At 42.5% G+C, this 20,499-nt stretch overlaps 1 protein-coding gene across 2 annotated transcripts in view; it reads left to right on the forward strand.

The window, feature by feature from the left end:
• Positions 1–356: 356 nt before the first annotated feature.
• Positions 357–20,499, forward strand: part of prkcea (protein kinase C, epsilon a) — a 44,694-nt gene continuing 24,551 nt past the window's right edge. Inside the window, exons 1-2 of one of the 2 annotated variants that reach the window (XM_081697352.1) lie at positions 357–1,588; positions 10,889–10,952. In XM_081697352.1, coding sequence (XP_081553478.1) covers positions 1,241–1,588; positions 10,889–10,952 — 412 coding nt within the window. In that variant the 5' untranslated portion in view covers positions 357–1,240. The remainder of the gene's footprint in view (positions 1,589–10,888; positions 10,953–20,499) is intronic. The other variant, XM_027002636.3, reaches the window with a different exon arrangement.

Here is a 20,499-nt window from a genome sequence, read left to right on the forward strand (position 1 = left end):
CATTTCAAATCACAATCACATACGTTAACTGATGCTTTAATAAAAAATGGATTCACAGCAATTGTAAATATTACGTACAATATGGAACCAATGAAAATGTGTTCATTGTCACGTCAGAAATCTTTCTAGTGCTCAAACGGGCGTCGAATGAGCATAATGGGGGAATACTTATCTTGGTCTTTCAGTCTGTGCGTTGTTAACATGAATATCATCACTGAAACAGCAGTACTGACACCGAACGTAATGCTTGTCAAAGGGCCTAAAACATGTGACACTTTGGAAATGCCTGTGCGTTCTGACACACGCATGCGCATCTCTGCTCCGTGCCCTCGGGTGCATTTCTGTATCCCCCATCCTCTGAACTGCTCTTCGCCTGTCTGTGTACACACGCTCCCCCATCCGGCACAGAGTGGACGCGGCGCGGCTTAAGTCAACTGACGTGTTTTGCGCATTTCCTGCACTGGCGATCAGGCGCAGAGAGGGAGAGGGAAAAGGGAGGAAGACTGCAGGAAACGAGTTGAGCTCTAGCCACTTAACGGACGAGCAGCTCAAATGCTGCGGAGGATTCCTCAAGTCAGTAAAAGACAATCTAGACAAGTGGATGGCAGTTGTCCTCTAGCAGCGAGGGATAGAGGAAGATTCCCAAATGCCCAGACGCCGTGGCTCGGTTCGCTCTCTCTCTCACCGCCCATTGGAAGACAAATAGTTGGAAGACAACGCTACTCAGGACCTTCACGTTTTGGGGTATTTCCTCAGCACTGAAAGCTTGGCGAACGGGGAGAGATCGCCTTTACGTTGGCATCGTTTCCCTTCTTAACTGCCAAACTGTTTTCCAGTTACTGTCCATTGTCGAATAAATCTCCACCTGAATGTTATTCCAGACAGAGGGGATTTGTTTGTTTACGTGTGTTCACAGTCGTAGAACGGACCATCAACAAAACCAGGAGAATCGAACTCCTTGCTTTTGCTGAGTGTTGTTTTGCACTCTGAGAGCGCATATTCATTTTCATTAAAGTAGATTGAGGTGTTATTTTTCGTTTCATGAAGAGACCTGTAGCCTAGGTTATTGGACGTCGTAAAAGCAAACTGGAATTTTATCAGAGCAGCATCCACCTAAATGCGTTGATGCATATTGATGACGTGATGGTAACTGCATGCAAAACGCATCCCCTGGAATAAATCCCGTAACTGCAACCTATTTGATACTGTAAGGTAAGCAGTTCCATACACTAGCACAATCATGGTCGTCTTCAACGGGCTACTGAAGATAAAGGTTTGCGAGGCTTTGGACCTGAAGCCCACCCCATGGTCGCTACGACACGCCGTCGGACCAAAGACTCAAACCTTTTTGTTGGACACATACATCGCACTCAATGTTGATGACTCGCGCGTGGGGCAGACCTCTACAAAACAGAAGACTAATAGCCCGGCATGGAATGATGAGTTCGTTACAGAGGTTTATGATGGGAAGAAAATTGAACTGTCAGTCTTTCACGACGCACCCATTGGCTATGATGATTTTGTGGCCAACTGCACCATTCAGTTTGAAGACCTGCTGCAGAATGGCAGTAGACACTTCGAAGACTGGGTATGTTTCTAAGCCATAAACCCAACACTGAACGCCATGGAATTGGCGTAGGCCTTTGATGGAGAGATTAGTCCGACTATCCTATCGCAACCAAGCCTGCATTTCTCAGCCCGCGCTTTAGGGGTTTTCCCCACTTGTCAACAGGCGCGTTATAGTCATTGCATCCAACAACATAATTCACAATTTTAGCTGTTTTCAAACTCAAGTAATGAAAGGTGGCATGCTTTTCAGTGTTTATATAAATAATTTACTTTTTTTGCAGGATTTTAATGGGCAAAACTAGTTTTAGTTTTCATTCGTAGAATTGTAATCTTTTAGATTGCGTATCCAGTGAATATTTAGATCCAAGCAGTCGGAGGCTAGAGCAGATTATTATATGAATGATGGGGTGAGAGATTACGCATACATTTGATAGAAAATAAATCGGAACATTTAATCTCTCACATCTTGCATCAGCATTTCACCGAATCATCGACGCATTGTTGATACAACTGCAAAAATCGCATCTCGCCAGTTAGTCACTCAACAGTGAGCGTTCATGCAGAAATACGGGTTAGGACTTGAGCATACAATGAACACGGGAAAAGAGATTCGATCATACAATTTACAAGACGATATAAAGCTTTATATTATGAACCCAATTTGAGGCCTACAACTAGTTTTAAACCAAGTTTCCAAGTTTCAGTTACCTGTCTCTTAGGAATAAAGGTTGATAGTTTAAAGGTAAAACGTCGCATTTACTTGTTATAGCATGGTATGTTTTTACAACACCCTGTGTGGTTATGAAGAAACTTTTTGCACAGTGACAAGACTGCACTAAATTGTGATCTGTTATTGAGTCTCATAGAAAAGTGCAGTTGGCGTGCTTGTTAAAGTGCCTCGGGTTACGAGGCATTTGTAGGCATGTTGACCACATTTGCATTATCCTCATGCTGTGTTGTGAATGATGAGATGTTCTAGAATCCTAGTCCAGCAGAGGGGTGGCAGTGATGAGAGCTGGCCTGTTTTCACATTAGGCATCCACAGAAAAGGTCAACTTGTATCAGTCATGCTCCGGTATTAGTAAGGCTTCCCCCTTCTCATTGGTAGTTTGCTTTGCCTATGTGTCAAGTGAGAGTGCGAGGGGAGGGAATCAGTTTTATCTCTGCACTCTCCAACCGTGTGTCTGCTGATCTGTTGCTCTGCGATGCACCTTTGAGATGCAGCTAACCCAGAGTCTGTCCCGCTCCCTGCTGGTTTTGCTATATGTGCTTGAGGCGGGTTCTCTAAAAGTCCGCTGGAGTTGAGTGGTTTCATATGTCTGCATGCATACACCAGCAGCTGTCTATTCAAAGACACTTGGCACACCTGGAATCATGCGAGTATGAATTCTCCAGTGCAGAGTAGAGAACGATCCCTTGCTTCCAGAAAAATTAATTAGTTGGATAACTTTGCAGTATGCTTGTGTAGACATACTGAAGAGAGTGACAGTGAAGCCCACTAAGGTAAGGAGACAAGCTTTATCAGCATTAGTCAACTAACATAGCTCAGGGCATGTTTCTCTAGAGCCAGAATAAACAGTGTAGGTGCTTTTGGGCCTGGACACCCATACATTTGGCCATCCGAATGCATGCCAAGATGTCTAGAGGTAGAACCCACAGTGTCCAACAAATGGAGAGCCAGCCGGTGAGTTTCTCTTAGGAGTGTGTGTAGATACATACATGCATGCACACATAGGAAAAGCTTAGTTCTTTTTGAACCATAGAAGTGTGATTTGTTTTTCCTATATATGCCCACCTCTGCCTCACGAATGCATCAGCATGCTGACCATGCTGTATGCAGGGGCCTATCAATGAAGATGTTATCTGCGATAAAGTTACATGCTCAAAAACAAACGCAGTAAAGGTAGATGCATGGATAATTTGTATCATGCTGAGGTTTCAGAGGGGAGGCTACTAAGAAATGAGAAGTAGTCTGTTATGTCATATCTGTTGCATTCCTAACTTCTCTGTTGTTTTCTAAATCCATCAGTTAAGCATGGCTGCACTTGACAGCGAACGATGCCAAACCGCAGTGTTTCCATCACACATTTCCTTCCATCACTCGTACACTAGTGCATGATGGATTCCTTTTAGGATGTGCATTCCTCCCTGGACGCATGTGAGAAGGTACTATGCTTTATGTCACTCAGGTCTAATGCCCAGTGTATTATGAGTAGCAAGTGTGTGTCTGTGTGTGTGTCTGTGTGTGTGTGTGTGTGTGTGTGTGTGGGACCAGGAGGCCGGGTGTGCAGGTGGCGTAGAGTGTGGTGTGGTAATTGGAGCCGGGTGCCATGTCTTTGTGGATGTGTCTTGGCTGCCAATGACACTTGGCCTCCTGTCTTTGTCGTGTGAGGCAGGAAGGACTTAAATAATTCACAGGCCTTCTATCAGGCTCTGTGTGGAGCACGGACTCTCAGTCCACAGGGATATCGCTTAGCTTCTGCTGGGCTCCCATCCTCTTGTTTTATCAGCCCAGAGATGTCTCATCCTATTCACTCTCTCTTTACTGGGGGGTTTAAAGAGGGGGGAATGCTCGCACCAGAAGAGGGTGAGTGCTAGCCAGGGATCACCTGTCTTTCAGCACTGCCACCCACTCCCTTCATTTCTTTGAGTGGTTCACTAGGCTCCTGCCTACTATTGTCCTCAATTTGTTGTCAAATCCCTCTCTCCTGAGCTTCCATCCCATGGCTTTCCATTTTTTTCGAATAACTACTATTACCTTTTTTTAATTCTCAAGATTGTCATCCTTATATTGCCCTTTGTAATCAGCCCCAGGAATTTTCAACAGTCATGCACATCTGAGCAGCCAGTATACTGAGCTCTAAGTCTCCACTGGAATCCTTACGGAGCATTTCACACTAGATGTTGCTTTAGTTACAGGTAATAGCCTTCGATATAATGACCTGCTGTTTGTCTAATGTCTTTCCATTACCTAACAAGGCTTACATTACACTGATCGATTGCACTTGGCACTGTAACATGTTTCTGTCAAGTGGTGGTGTCTGTGCCTCCTGGTTACTTCACCATGACCTCATGTGCAATCGGGGCACTCTGAGCCTCAGTCTTCACTGCCCCGCCCCCCTTCCCTTGGCACACGGTTGCCATGGAAACTCATGTCACCCTCTTGCCAAGCCAGATCTTGTCAGAGCTGGGTGTTAATAAGAGTCTTCACCTGCTAGTGAAGGGGAGGAATCTGTCACATCAGTGTACACACACGTCCCACCTCCAGCTTCGCCTTTTTAGCCTGCATAAGTCTGTTTGAAAGTGCATGGTGTTCCCAGCACAGAGTGGGGAACGCTTGTCCAGGCACCACGCCGACGATTGCAGCTTCGGCCCAGCTCACCCGGAGCGGGTGGGGTGGAGAATGCAGTTGTTTCCTGTCACCCTGGGCTCCCAGGCATGCTGTCTGGCAGCAGCAGTCGGCCACATCACCTCAGCTGTTGGGTCGCTTCAGTGCGCTAGTTCCTCTGCTTATTTCCATGCTGTGTTTTTAAAAAAATATCCCTTCTCTGGCAATATCCCCATCTGTATGGCTCTACTGTGGCTGAGAATATTCACAGATACTGAAGGCCATCAGACTCCATTATATTGGCCTCATCAGTGGTGCGCTGCTGGATGGGGCTGCAGCTGTAATGGGGGCCTCACAGGTATGCTTGCAGTGAAAGGGAACAATAGCAAATGAGTGCTTGCACGAGCTGTTAAAAACACTTGAATCATGCAGCTGTTTACATCACCCTGCTACATTCACGTATACAACTGCAAACATACACAGTCAGAGCTGAGACAAATGTAATATTTGCAATTCAAGCCAGCTCTCTAACATGGACCTATACATTCAACCTCCTGATTGAACATACACTACAAATAAGATGAACATTTTTCCCTCTATGTGCAATGGGAACACTGGTACACGTTGTAGGGCTGAGGGGGCCCCCGGTACACGAAAGCACTCGTGTGGAGTTGCATTCTGACCAGGCAAATGAGCCAGGCCCTCCCACCATCTTTATCACTGCCATCATCATCTCTGTAGGAGTCTTAAACGTGCCCAATGCCTCTCAGCACCCCATTCTCACACACACTCTCATACACACACACACAGACAGAGCACATTCACACGTCCTCCATGCCACAACCACCAGAGTGTGTGTGTGGTTGTATGAAGAGACTAAATGGCAGTTATTGACACACCTCCATGATATTTTACAGGCCTGTTTCTTCTTGTCTTGGTAGATTTGCACCCCAGCATTGTGTCTATCTCTCAACCACTGTTTTTATGTTATTTTGTTAATTATTTATTTATTAAAAGTATTTATTCAAACACAATTCCAATCAGAACTTCAAAGGATCCCATTATTGCACTGTGTCATGAATTATGTAAAATTATCCCTGTTGTGTTTGAAGATTAAGAATTCATAGAGCTCAGTCTCACTCAGTGTGTTTGAGCCCTGTGTACATGTGAGTGTACAGAAGTGTTCTGAATGCCTATCTCTCTTTCATGTGTGCACACACACAAATATGTGTATTTGTGTGCATGTGTATGAGAGAGAGAGAGAGAGAGAGAGAGCGAGGGAGGGAGAGTGTGTGTGTGTGAATGGGTTCCAGGCATGCTGCCTGTCTTCTTACTGAGAGTGTGCTGTTGACAGATGGACGTGGGAGGGCTGTTACTGAGCTCACACTGTCCTAGAGACGGAGAGAAAGCGAGATGGAGAGAGAGTTGTAATGAGAGGGAGAGAGAAAGAGAGAGATAGATGGGCAGAGAGAGAGAAGGACTGAGAGAGATGGACAAAGGGATGGAGAAAAGAGTTGCAAAGGAGGGGAGCTATGAGGAGGAGGAGAGAGAGGAAGGATCCGTACATTCGGAAGGAGAGTGTTCCTTAGTCTCCTACACTATGGCATAGTGGAGGAGGCATGTTTTATGAGGAACTGAGCAGTACATGTGTTTAAAGCTGCCTGCTTCGCCGGGAGCTATTTTTGATTTCCCACATGCACAGGGGAAGGGAGTGCGTTTGCAATCACATCACTGTAATTCTCCGGAGCCCTCTCCCACTCATCAATGCACAGTTCTAATTCTGCTAACAGTTTAATGAAGTGAATGTGTTTATTAATATCGTCCTCATTGCTCACGTATTCCACTTGTATGCCATGTAAACCACGGTGTTCTCATATCACTTATATATCCTGTTTATACTCGTGCGATTTATAGGTGTGATTTTATGTAGGGTGGGACAGAGGGTGCGATGCATTGGATGAATTGCTGCTGTGTGTTACCTTTGTATAAGAGCTATATTTTGTGTGTTATTAGCCTGACAGTTTTAGATTAGTCTTATGTGGTCTGAGTAGTGTTTTTAAGTTTGGTGCTCAGAAGATTTTAATTTGTGTCTGAAACTTGGGGACCGGCAGGGGTCGTATATGCTTAGTTGGCTGTCTGTCATGAGCTGCCTCTGCAAGGGACCAGTTACTCCAGAATAATTAAGTCATAATATAAGACTATAACAGTAGTGCAATAAATGTCATTAAACATGCCAGCAATGGGATTCATCTCCTGGATTTACCATGATAAGTTAAAGTATTATAATTGAATTTATAATCAGTGCTTTTAAAGATGACTAAGCAGTTGTTCTCTCTCACAAAACACCCACAAAAGACATTATTAGAATGAATTTTTTAATCAGGTTGTAGTGTCACTAAGGAAATTCACTGAATGCAATTTTGTGTGTGTGTGTCTGTGTGTGTCCTTTTTCCCCTTGGTTTTGTAGATGTGTGTTTGCACAGTAGTGATTACAGCTAATAATCAAGGAGGAGCTCTCTAGTTGAACCCCGTACAAACTTTTACACACACACACGCACACACACACAATCACCACTGTAAGCAGGCACGCAGCGGTTAATTTAAAACGACGGCATCAAGACGTTTGAGAGAGGCAGTGGTGTGTAAGTGTACAGGCGTGCGTGAGTGTGTGTGTTTTTCCTCTATGAGAGAGGGACAGGTTTGGGGCTGGAGCCTGTGCTGGTGAGCAGATTGGGGGTGTTGCATAAGGGGATCTGCTGCGGTCCCTGTCAGTCTCCACTTTTTCTTGCACACCCTCCCCCTCTCTCCCTCTGTCTTTCCCTCACGCTCTCTCACCCTCTGTCTCGCTCTGCTCATCCCATTAGTTCTCTCTCCCTCTCTCATCCACTCTTTCTGTTACTCTCTTGCTCACAGGCAGTCTCTAATTCTGCTCTCTCTGTTTTGTGTATGGACATACTTCTTGCTCTCATTCTCTCACACACATACATGCAAAAACATACACTTTTAATCTCTCTCTCACACACACACACACACACACACACACACACACACACATGCACATAAATAAACTCTTAATATGCATATCCACTCACACACGTACACACAGATACACGCTTACACTCAAACATGCACATACATACACTCTCACTCTCTTAGACACACATGCAGATACACTCTCATACATACTCTCTCGCACATGCAGACACTTACACTCTCACACATGCATACATACATACACTTTCTCACTTTCTGACACATGTACATTGTCTCACTTCCTCTAACACACATGCACATACATATAATCTCAGTCTAACAAATACATTACATGCAGGCATGCATACGTACACTTTGTCCTTCTCCCCCCTCCCCTCTCTTATCCCTTATTTGTTCTTTTCTATCGTGTGTGTGTGTCTGTCACTGTGCTCTGTTCCATCACTCCTTTAGCTCACTCCGGCTATGCTTCTTCAGCATCTGTCTGCTCCTAGCCTTGTGCAGGCTGTGTCTCAACCTCAGAGCTGAATGGAGCCACACCACTCTGACTGGCCCTACTACTGAAACAGAGAAACTTTTCTTGGCCTCGGTTCTCAAAAGCTTCTTAGTGCTAAGAGCAAGAGCAAGTACTCACTCTACCATTTTAACGATGGTCTTCGTGTTACAATGCTTTTGGGACACCCAGCCCTGAATGTTAACCTCTCAGAGTATTAAGTCAATCTGATATCAAGGGTATTATTATTTTAATCTCTCTGCTGTCTACTGACTTCATACAAAGTGCTTGTGTAAGGATGCTGATTTGTGTGGATCGGCTTTTAGTTTATGATGTGTAGTTAGTGGCTTTAGCATGCCAGCTGGTGGAACTCATTGTGAGGGGGTGAATGTATTGCATCTGAAGCCATCTGAGAGAGCCTGGTGATCTTCCATAAGCTTTGTTCCTATCAGTAATGGAAGACAGTTTTGCTGGCTCTGCTGATTGTGTGTGTGTGTGTGTGTGTGTGTGCGTGTGTGTGTGCGCTCTTCAGGGTGAGTGGTTGAAGTGTTATTCGGCATGGGTTTGAGCGCACTCTGTATAAATGTCTGTGTGAACTGTAGTGAGGCCATCATTGGGGTATGACACTACTGCCTGTGTGTGTGTGTGTGTTTATAGGTATGTGTTTGAACGACTGAATGTTTATCTTTGTGTCTGTACATTCATGCATATGAGTGAATATATGTGTGAGTGTGTTTGTGTGAGTGCATGAGCTGTACATTTTCTGCAATCTGCCAAAGCTATCTTGAGAGAGTGAGAGAGAAACAATACTTCCCCTAGTGTCTGGATGTTTACTGCAGTGGTCAAAGAGGGCACACTCTTACAATATGCACTGAAAGACAGAAATGCATGCGCGTGCACACCACACACATACAGTCAGAGAATGTCAACTCTCTTTTGCCAACATTGTTTAGCTGCAAAGTGTTTACATCTTTTATACAGACAGTATCATCAGGGAAAATTGCAGCCGGGTTAGCACATATATAATACACACACACACACACACAAACACAAACACTGAGGCTTTTCCTTCCTCAGCTATATTTAGTAGCACCTCCGAGACAACTGTGCTTGAAGAGGCAGCAGTTGAATGGAATCTGATGACATCACAGGAAGGGAATGGGAGGAGGGTCTGTGTGGAAGGATAATAGACATGTCATCATTTGCTCGCATTCTAGATGACATCATCAGCTGCTCATGTGCAGCTTTCATTTCATCTATGATTTTGCTCTAAGGTAAATTTGTCTCAGAAGAGGAGTAAGAAGAGGCTTGTACATTTACACGGTTCTATGACTTCAAAGAGTGGTACAGTTTGCACTTGCCCAATGTCCTCATTTGAAATAATTTCTTGTCTTTTGTCAGCGAACACAAGTGTAAAGTAAGGTGTGTTTGTGTGTGTGTGTGTGTGTGTGTGTGTGTGCGTGTGCGCGCGTGCATGCCTGCTTGAGAGTTTGCCACTAGAGAGGGCAGGCGAGCTTCTTGGTAATGCAGCTGAAATGCTGGGCGCAGGGCTGTGGGTGTGGGTGAGCAGCATGGCCAGAAGCACATCCAGCTAATTTCAGGCCTCGTCTCCTCCTCCCGCACCCTGTGCACAGTGCATGTGCTCCTTTGAATCCAAGCTTTTATATGTCCTAAATCACATGGCTGGCTGATTCCCCCATGCTCTTTCAGCAATGGGACACATTGCCGCATTCACTCTCTCCACCCCCCTCTTTCTCCCTCTCCTTCCCTTTCTCTATCATTCCGTCTATTTCTCTCCCTTGTGCTCTCTCTCTCTTTCTCTCTCTATCTCTCTCTATCTCTTTCTCTTTCTCTCTCTCTCTCTCTCTCTCTCTCTCTCTCTCTCTCTCTCTCTCTCTGACTCCCACTCTCCCTCTTTTCTCTGGATAATGAAATGAAGTGGTGTGTTCCTGACAGTGTGAAGCTTTGCTCCCCCTTGCTGGGTTAGGCTGGTGGGTGTCGAGGTCCAGCCAGGCACAGGCCCCCGTGTGGGTTGCTCACACGCCACTAACTATTTGAGGTGGAAATGGAGACGAGGCGAATTCCAACATCCCAACAGGACAGCTTGTCCACAGAGGCTCAGAAAAAGGGCTGCGTGGAGCATGAAGATCATGATGAGGAAGTGGAGCAGGAGAATGAGGATAGTGGTGGTGGTGGTGATGATGAGGATGATGATTATAATGTGTGCTTATGCGATGGTGTGGGCAGATTGAGGTCTGCAACCTCAAAGCAGCAAGTGAAATTCAAAGTTGGGTTCCAGTTCACACAAAAGTTTGTTATACTTGAAATGATGATGAATTTGTTCAGAATGAATGAGTGAATTTATAGCCTACACAGCCCTGAGGCTGATGAGCTGTAGAGTATTAGAAAGTAGAGAATGATCATGGTGATGGTATAATCTCTGAGGCCATCAGTGGGATTGTGCTGGTCCTCTAATCTCACATCCTGTGCATGTGTTCTCTCCTCAGATTGATCTGGAGCCAGAGGGCAAAGTCTATGTCATCATCGACCTGTCAGGATCCTCCAGTGAAGGTAATACGTTGGGGACACGCATGCCGTGCTTTAATTGTTTCAGTAGGTTCCCACTTCTAGAGGGAGAACAATCATTCTCCTGAATGTGAGTGAGAAGTTCTGATGTTGGTTCTGATTTGTTCTGTGATGGATGTGTCTCATATTTTCCTGCACTTTCTCATGGAAACTGAGTGCATGGGTCTGAAAGCATATGTGTGTGTTTGTGTGTGTGCGCGTGTGCATGCTTGCATGCATGTGAGTTGGTGTGCGTATGTGTGTTTGTTGCGCATGCTTGCACATGTGTTGGAGATGGCGTTAGCTATCCGCAGGGAAATCCCACTCTTTTAAACTGGGAGTGTGTGTGGGAGCCAGCGCAGTGAAGATGACAGCATCGAAGCTCCAGAGTTCCCAGCCGCTGCAGCAATTCTGCCTCTGCTGCTGCTCACCGCAGCCAGGCTGAACACAGTGTACCACGCATCACTTTCAGGATCTCTCTCTCTCTCTCTCAAACACACACACAAACACGCACACATATCTATGCACACATACGTGCTTGGCTTAGCTCAGTACCGTTCACACAAGCACAACATGGCCTTTCCCCAGCTTAGAGAAAGCCATCAGTGGACACAGTTGGATCAAACTTTGAGAAGCAGATTTTGTTTTGTTTAAGCATTTTTCCCCTCGAGAGTCTGTTCTTTAGACAAATAAGTTAAACACACTAGGCCAGTTTTTCCAACCTTACGCGATAATAGTCCCTTGAATTCCAGAGGACACTGACGAATTTAGCAGACACACAGAAAACACAAACACACAGATGGTCAATTAGTGTGTAAATGATAGTGGTGACAGTGTGTGGTTGACACTATAACATGTCCCCCTGCTGGGAGGTGTTGGTAACTAATTTCAGTTTAACCCCAGCATGTCTACGCTTAGTGCAAACAGCCAATCAGGACTAATGTCTGGGCGTGGCCCTGTGTGCTCACTGCTGACTCGCTTTGCATGTAGCCCTAATGAAAGTGCAGCATCTTTCATGCCTCATTTGAATGGGCTTGTTCCCTTAGGGCTGCACTAAGCCCAGGCTGTAAGCCTGCCCCTCTGTTCCAGGAATCCCATTTCAAGGTGGCCATGTCCACTGTGCTCATAAACCCATAGATTCTTGGTTGATTTGCTCCATTGAACCACAGCATTCAGTCTGCTGGACCTGGTGCCGCTGATCTCATGTGACTCCCAGTGTGGCAAGGACCTCTCTGCTGTGGATTCTCTTCCATAAACACACACACACACACACACACACACAAGATTTTCAGAACCTAAGAATACCATAGAAAAACAGCAGTACCCCTCCTTATCAAACCTTTCGCATGATTCTAAAAAAATAGCCTTTAACAAAAGCTATAATTTTTTTTCATTGATAATAAAAATGTCAAAATATTTCTAGCAGCAAGAGTTCTACATGTCTGGCCCAGATACAGCAGCAGTGTCCACAGCTTATATGTCTCGTCTTATATTACCATATGTCCTGTGTACTTCATATAGACCAAGAGAACTGTATTCACTATGGGATCTGCCTTCTCGCAATTGACCTGCTAATTAATCAACGTCTTGGCATACCAGTTAAGACCTGTGATCAGAGGTTTAGGTGAAGTTTGTGAAGTTGAGTATTTTTGGAAGCCACAGTATATAAAAACATACCCAATATATTTTGTTTATTAATGCTAATCACAACTCTGTCATGACAGTTGTCCTCTGCCATAGCAGCAGAAGCAAGCAGAGTTCTCTGTGCTAAGACAGTAGAGGAAAGAGAACCTTTCCTTTTCTTTTTCCACAGACAGACCCAATCAATCAATCACACACACACACACACACACACACACACACACACACACACACACACACACACACACACAGGAGAAACACTGTGTGGAGGAGTTGAGCTATTGAGCTATTTTCAGTGATGCCTCCAGCTATGCAGTCCTGAATAGCATAGAAACTGCAGCTCCCCACAATGCCTGCACAATTACCCACAATCCCACTGGTCTAGCCCTCTCCTGCTGTACAGAAGTGAGGGTTAAGAGTCGTAAATTGAATCTCGATTCATGTCTGCTGACTCCTCTGTTTCCTGCCACTTCCACAGACAGACTCTGTATCATGCTTTGCTGTGGAGTGACACCCAGAGTGAGCTCCATTTAGCAAAAGCAGATCTTCCACTCTACTGTAAAACAAACAAACAAAACCTTTAACTGAAAAATGATGGGCAACATTCAAGAAGGGCTAAACTCAAGGGTGTTGGCACATGCATGTCAGCATCACCTCCCACGAGTATGAACTTGAGTTAATGACATGCTTCGATTCACCACATTCCCACGCCTTTCTTAATCATTCTACCCCTGAGCGCTGTGTGCTGATGACAGCACAGGGGTATTTATGGTTTCTTTCCTCCTGTAACGTCCAGCACTGAGAAACTGCCAGAACATATTTCTAAACCAATCTAAAGTGTGTGTGTGTGTGTGTGTGTGTGTGTGTGTGTGTGTGTGTGTGTGTGTGGTAGTCACGACATGAGAAGTGCACACACACATGCTGGAGGACAAGACCCAGTAGTCCTGTGTGAGTGTGACCTTTGTCCTGTTTTTGGCATACACCACTGATCAGAGGAGTCAAACTCATAGCTCCTTCTTTATTCTCCTCTATTTGAAGACCTCCACATTTCACCCAAATGACTCACCTGCTTCTGAAAAGCTCACCGAGCTGGATTACAGTCATTAACTAACACTGACTGAGCTGAGTGTGTGGAATGGTTGAGTACCAAGAGAGGGCTCGGAGTGTGCGTTGGTGTTTCTGTCTGCCTGTGTGTCTGTCTGAGTGTCCGTGTGTGTCTGGAAATGTTTCTACTGGGTCCAACATATTGGCAGGCTGAGGCCTAGTGTCTGAAAATAGCCAGTAAGACTGAGCCATGTGCATGCACACACACACACACACACACACACACACACACACACACACACACACACACACACACACACTACCTATATGGAGTTACAGACCACTTTTACTAGAAACAGAGGTGAGACATGTTATGCACAGGTGTGAGTGAGTCTGTCTGCATGTGGTGGGGAGCTTCCACAGAATTATTTTTTCCCATGGATTTTTAAATACACATATTTATTTCAGGTAGTATAAAGTGCATCGGTGTCCAATTGCATTTCAGAATTTCCTGCAGTGTCAGATCTGAAACACACTGGGTTTTCTTCCACACTGGTGTCATCAGCATCTACTCTCGACTAAACAAGTGTATAGCTTAAACATTTCATTGACAGCTGTGCTAAAGAATTTTAAATGTCCCAAACTCCAGACAACACCTCATCAACACCATCAAGCTTTCTGTCGAGGAAAATAAACCAAACACCCCTTTCGTGGTTGATGGCAGTTCAGAAACAATTGAAGTGAGTCATGATATTCTTTTGGCTATTCATGGAATACTAAACTTGAGTTACAAGACACTTTAAAAAGTGATACTGAAGAGCTGAAAATAAGTGTCAAATTTAACCATAAACTGATTTGAGGAGGTTTGGAAAGAGAATGAAAAGATGAAAACAAGGCCCTCAAATAAACAATGTAAGAGCTGCAATGCCATACTTTATGGGATAATATCATTTTCACTGGAGTCATTGAAGAGAATCCCACAAGACAGTCTTGAAATTGCACTGTATACATTTTTTGTCATCTGAAATTACAACCGCAAGAGGCTAAATTGATTAAACTTCATCGAGCACAAAGAATTGGGAAACACTCAGCAAATCCAAATGTCCAAATAGAAAGGGATGAAAGGCACCCTATTTGCTATGAATGACAAATTCGCCCCCAAAACCCAAATTTCCCAGTAATGAAATGAAATGAAAATAAGTATGTTGCCTGGGTGATATTCAGACTGTATATTGGTGGCCATTTTTTATCAGGACACTGTTTGTACTCAGAGGCTGTTTTGAGTAGATTTAGTATGGACTTTGTGCTCTGTGGTTCTCCTTATAGGATTTGCTTAATGAAAATGATGGGCCTAATGTTTTTTCATTTATAAAATTTGTTGATAAAAAGTTTGATATGGAAGCAAAGTCCTAGACCTGAATGCATTAATGTTTTAATGACTTTGGCAACAGAATTATGAATATGGGCAGAAAAGTAGTAAACCAATTTCTGCAAAGTTGAAAAATAATGAGATAAGAGGTGGTATTTCTGACTCCTTAGGCAATGTTATGCGTGTACCACAAAATTCTAAACAATGTTTTTAAGTGTTGTTATAAAGAGTTCTAATCTCCTGGTAAGCAAATCTTTCTCTGTTTCTCTATAAATCTATTTTCTTTACTAAGGGAACACTTCCCAATTTGGATAACTGACAGTCTGCTGCTTTAACTTTAGAGGAGTTTATGATATTGGTAAGATGAAACCTGCATTTGTAGTACATTAGGAATGCATTTATAATGTATTATATGGCATATGCTTTATAATGCTTGCCATAAACTACTATAACTTACAAGTCGTTATGGCTACCTTTTAATAAGCAAGAGTATATGACTTCATAAAGTCAGGTTTAAATAACATTACAACATTTGTTCATAAGAACATTATACATACTAAGTATGTTTCTGGATGGCTTTTAAATGTGAAGGCCACTCCATATCAGTATATAATTGTTATGGAGTTATGCTAAGTGCTCTTTACAAGCTTTAAGTGATGTGATGTAATCACAGCTAACTTAATTCACAGATAGGACTTACAACTTAGTGTTTTATGTATTCAATAATGAAAGCTTAATAGCAAGCTTTATAATGAGGCTGTAGGTATTTATGGTTATCTTTTTTAAGAGCATTTGGCCCTTTTGAGGTTAATGAAACATCACTCATGTATTTCTACCTCATTTTAGTTTTGCTCTTACATCACTCTTTTTGAAGCTGCATAAAGAGTCCTCTGATCTTGCTCTAGTTATAGACGTAATTAATTATGATCTTAAAATAATTAGTAAAACACTGGCTACCATGTTAGAATCAGTAATCAGTTGTTTGATCCATCCACACATTTGGTGTACGCTCTTATTCATAGAAATTGACAATTTCAGACAAGGTTTATTTAAAAAAGGCAGGGTGCTAATAATACTAGGTGACTTGATAAAGTAGGTCCTTTTTCTTTTCAGCCTTAGCTTAGGACATTTTGGACATGGTGATGGTTTTATTTAATGGATACATTTTTTTTCTTGTTTTTTTCCCCCAAAGAACATCAGTAAATACAAATGTTTTATATCTCATTCCTATCCATTGGGCAGAGGCACTAGACAGGGGTATCTCATGTCACTGTTATTGTTTTCTATCTTTATTGAATCCTTGCAGCATGAATTCACCATAAAATTAATTTATATGCAGACATCCTTTTTTTTTTTCTTCTAAAAATCCTAGTAAGTGTTTTGGAAGTATTTATAATTTTGTTATAAATTTAAATTTAAAATTTGTAATTTAAGTAATTTTACAATATATCTTATTATGCAGTAAACTTGGAAAAAACTTCCCCTCAAGAATTTGAATAAAGAGTGCTGATCTGTTACTATATCTACTAAGTAACTACAATTAGATATTTAGGAATATGTATCTGCCAATTTTAAGGATCTTTTTTGGCTAAATTGCATACTTAAAAAAATATTGACATTTCTACCTCTGTCAATAATGATCTGGAATACAACTGTTAAAATGAGCATTATGAAAAAACTTTATTCATAAAGGCCTTAGCATTTCATCATCAGAATGGTTTACTTTATTACAAAGTTATACAGGAAAAGTAATACCCCAAGAATAACATTATCAACCCTTTATTCACCAAATCGGTGGTTTTAATGCCCCAAACTTAATTTTTTGGCAGTGGAGATGCAATATACTGTTCAATGGCTTAATTTATGACCCAATTAATGTTCTTGGATAGATACTGAAAATAATAATTGCAAAGACCTTTCAGCGTGTGACTTCCCATATATGACAGAAGCCTTAATGAAGCATGAACATTATTGGAATTATTTAACCTCACTTAATTTAAGGGTGTGGTGGAGGAAGAACAAGCTTTCTAATTATATACATGTGCTTATAGGTACTCACCTATATGGTCAAATAATAAGACAGTCTCCTTTAGTTCATTAGGGTCCAAGGGTATAACACACAACATAGCTCATCATGCTTATTTTAGAGTTCCATTAAGTAAGGCAGGGCTGAAGAATTCTTTCCCCACTGGGGCCAAATTAATATTAACATATCTGGCTACAGGTCAAAGACTGCAGCAAAGTTACATATAGTCAACTAATATGGGCATAATAAAGACATGGTGATAGTATAGCAATGTGGTCCAACATGTTCTGACAAGAAAAGCTAATGTTCTAGAATTTCAGATTTTCTGGAGCTAGCATGTGCACAACAGCAAGCATACAGTACACTCCTTCACAAACTTGTCTTCAAAATACGTTCTGTGATCAATTCACTCACCACATAACTCGCCTCTGTCACACTGTCTAGCTCCTTATTGGGGTGCTAGAAAGAAGCTTGCTGTGCAATCAGATTATTCTTGAGTGCCACAAATGATTCTCTTCTTATGGAATGATTTGTGTGTTTGGTAGTGTGATGTCTTTGAAAGGATATGGAGCAGATGTTTTTAGTCATTTATTGTACAATACATGTCTACGTTGAACGTACTGATGAGGAAATGGCTTCTCCACAAATTAAAGAATTTTGGCTTTCCTTTCAGTTCAAGAAAAAAAATCTGTTTTCTGTTTTTCTAGAAAGGCACAACACTCTTCATTAACTTTCCTTTGCTTAGCCATTTTTACAAACTGGACCTAGGGGAGCTCTGTTAAGTAAAAGCTACATTACTAACTTTAGGCTGTACTAAGTGTCTAACTTAATAACTAGTACCACACTAATTGAATATAACCACTGATATCAGAAACACAGTTATGGAATGAAATTTCTCTTTGGATAATTGGATAATTTGAATAGAGCTTATTTTATTTGCATAACAACTAATGCCTATTGTATAAAGTGGAGAAATATTGCCATAACATATTCTAAACTGTATTTAAAACTGTAAATTGCAAAATTAAACTTATTCAGCATAAAGTGGTTCACAGAGCTTATATAACTCAGCATAAACGTTATAGATTTGGGTCAATCAGTCATTCTTCAGATGCAGTAACTTGATGCCATTTGAGATTGAAAGTGATTGTAAATAAATTGAGCTCATGCTTACATTGTTCTCGCCCAGTTTGTTCATTATGGTGCATTAAGTGCTACCAAAGGCATTCATTAAAACCTTTTCCACGTCTCTCTTCTTATCTATGTAGCTTCTGTTCTTTTGTGTGGGTCTAAGGTCTTGTGCTAAATAAAAATGTTTCTATATATAACACCTCATATACCTTGAAATACCCTTTAGGTATAGTCCATCAGCCCTTCTGCTGCATTGCATGACCAGGTTCTGACCACAGGGCCACTGCTGGCTAGAGATCTTTGGGTGGTGCATCGCCCTCAGCCCGACAGTAACACTGATGTTAAACCTCCGGCAGCACTCCTGTGTTTGTGCGACATCAACAGCCACAACCATCCTAATATGTGTTTTTATTTGACTAAACCTTGCTTTAGCCAGGGCAGGCACATGGAGATTAAATCACTTTTACAAGTGAGTGCTGGCTTAGTAGGCAGTACACTATAGCACAATAATTAAAATAATATTACAACAAAGGATGTAAAGGATAACCTCTTAATTAATAATAAAAGTAACCATAGTTATACAAAACTAACATTTATATTCAAATCAGCGAAAAACAAATTCTCTAGTTTCAAATTTGAAATTCATTCCAAGTTGATGGAGCTGTGTAAGTAAAAGTGTGTTACCAACATTAGGCTGTACTAAGTGACTAACTTACAAATTAGTACCACACTAATTGAATATAACCATTACACCGAATATTATTAGAACTATTTAAACACAAATTGAGTCTTATTTGCTAATGAAAATGAAATATAAATGGCATATACCATGCCCATGTCACTGCTGTATTGAGAATGATGTGCCCTCTAATAAACAGTAGTCATCATTGGTCCTGTGGTCAGAAGCTGAGCTAGAGGGTAACTGATGAATTGCACACTTACAAAATGCCTCTTCACAAAAACCTTATATATTCTGTGCCCACACACATGCCCTTTCAGCCTCACCTGAACTTTCTGCCAGGGTTCATGTGTTCTCACTGTGCTGAGCCCCTCGCCACTTACTATGCAAATGTATGCGTGGTCAGTGCCTATGTGCTAGGGGGAAAGGGGGTGGCGTTGGAGGGAGAGGACTATTTTTAGTCATTCTCTCTCCTTCTCTGAAGGTTGGAAGCTGTAATCTGCTTCAAACTTGATAGTTTCCTCTTCTATCTTCTCTGTCTCTCCTCTCACTTGTTCGTTTCTCTTTTTTCCATACTCTTTCTCTCTCTCATCTTCCTCCCCTTTCTTCCCCCTTGGTTTTTGCCAAAAACCGATTGATTGGTTCAAGAGTGGGTTGAGACAGATTGATTGGTTCAGGAGAGGGTTGAGATAGATTGGTTTAGGAGTGGGTTGAGGCAGATTGATTGGTTCACTAGTGGGCTGAGCCAGATGTATTGGTTCAGGAGTGGCTTCAGGTAGATCAGTGAGTTTAGGAGTGAGCTCATGCTGATTAATTGGTCCAGGAGTAGGTTCAAGCAAATCAATCGGTCCAGAAGTGGGTTCAGGCAGATTGAGTGGTTCAGGTTTGATTTCAGGCAGATCAGTTGGTTCAAGAGTGGATTCAGGCATATCTATAAATTCAGGAATGAGCTCAAGCAGTTTGATTGGTCCAGGAGTTGGTTTTAGCAGATTGATTGGTCCAGCAGCAGGGATCTTCTAGTCTATACCTGTGTTTGTTCAGTGGGGGCAACCTAAGTGTCCTGATCGTTTAGATTGCGAGAGCGTCGTCATGGAAACGAGCTTGCAAGCTCGCAGGTTTTCGAGGGGCAGAGAAAGAGCAAGGCCTGGAGACGGGAAGGGAGAGCGAGCAAAAAAAAAGAATGATATAGAGAGGAACAGTAGATCAGGGAGGACAAAGCAGAGATCAGAATGAACTGTTTAGTGTCTGTCTGTTTAGCACTGGTGTCTTTTCTGCACCTGTGTTCCCAGTTCAGGTGTACCGCACTTTAGTTTATAGCTGCCTACATCGTATGGCTGCACACTCCCTGACATCACTGCAGTTTGAAAGCAGTATTTTAGTGTATGTGTTTAATGGAGTAGTTTTCTGCTGTAATCTAGAGAAGACATGGAATGTGTGTTAGGTGATAAGGAAAATGTGTGTGAGGGTGTGTGTTTGTATGTGTGTGTGTGTGTGTGTGTGTGTGTGTGTGTGAGTGTGAAAGTCATTTGCCAGATGGCTAGTTAGATAACATCTTTGCTCGACACACCATAGCTCCTACATCATAGTGTATTTTTTCTTTCCATCCACAGCCTGTGTAGTGGGTGCATGTATGTATGTGTGTGTGTGTGTGTGAGAGAGAGAG

This window comes from Electrophorus electricus, chromosome 15 (assembly GCF_041902795.1).
Source record: "Electrophorus electricus isolate QZ-2024a chromosome 15, ASM4190279v1, whole genome shotgun sequence".
Classification (NCBI taxonomy): Eukaryota; Metazoa; Chordata; class Actinopteri; order Gymnotiformes; family Gymnotidae; genus Electrophorus; species Electrophorus electricus.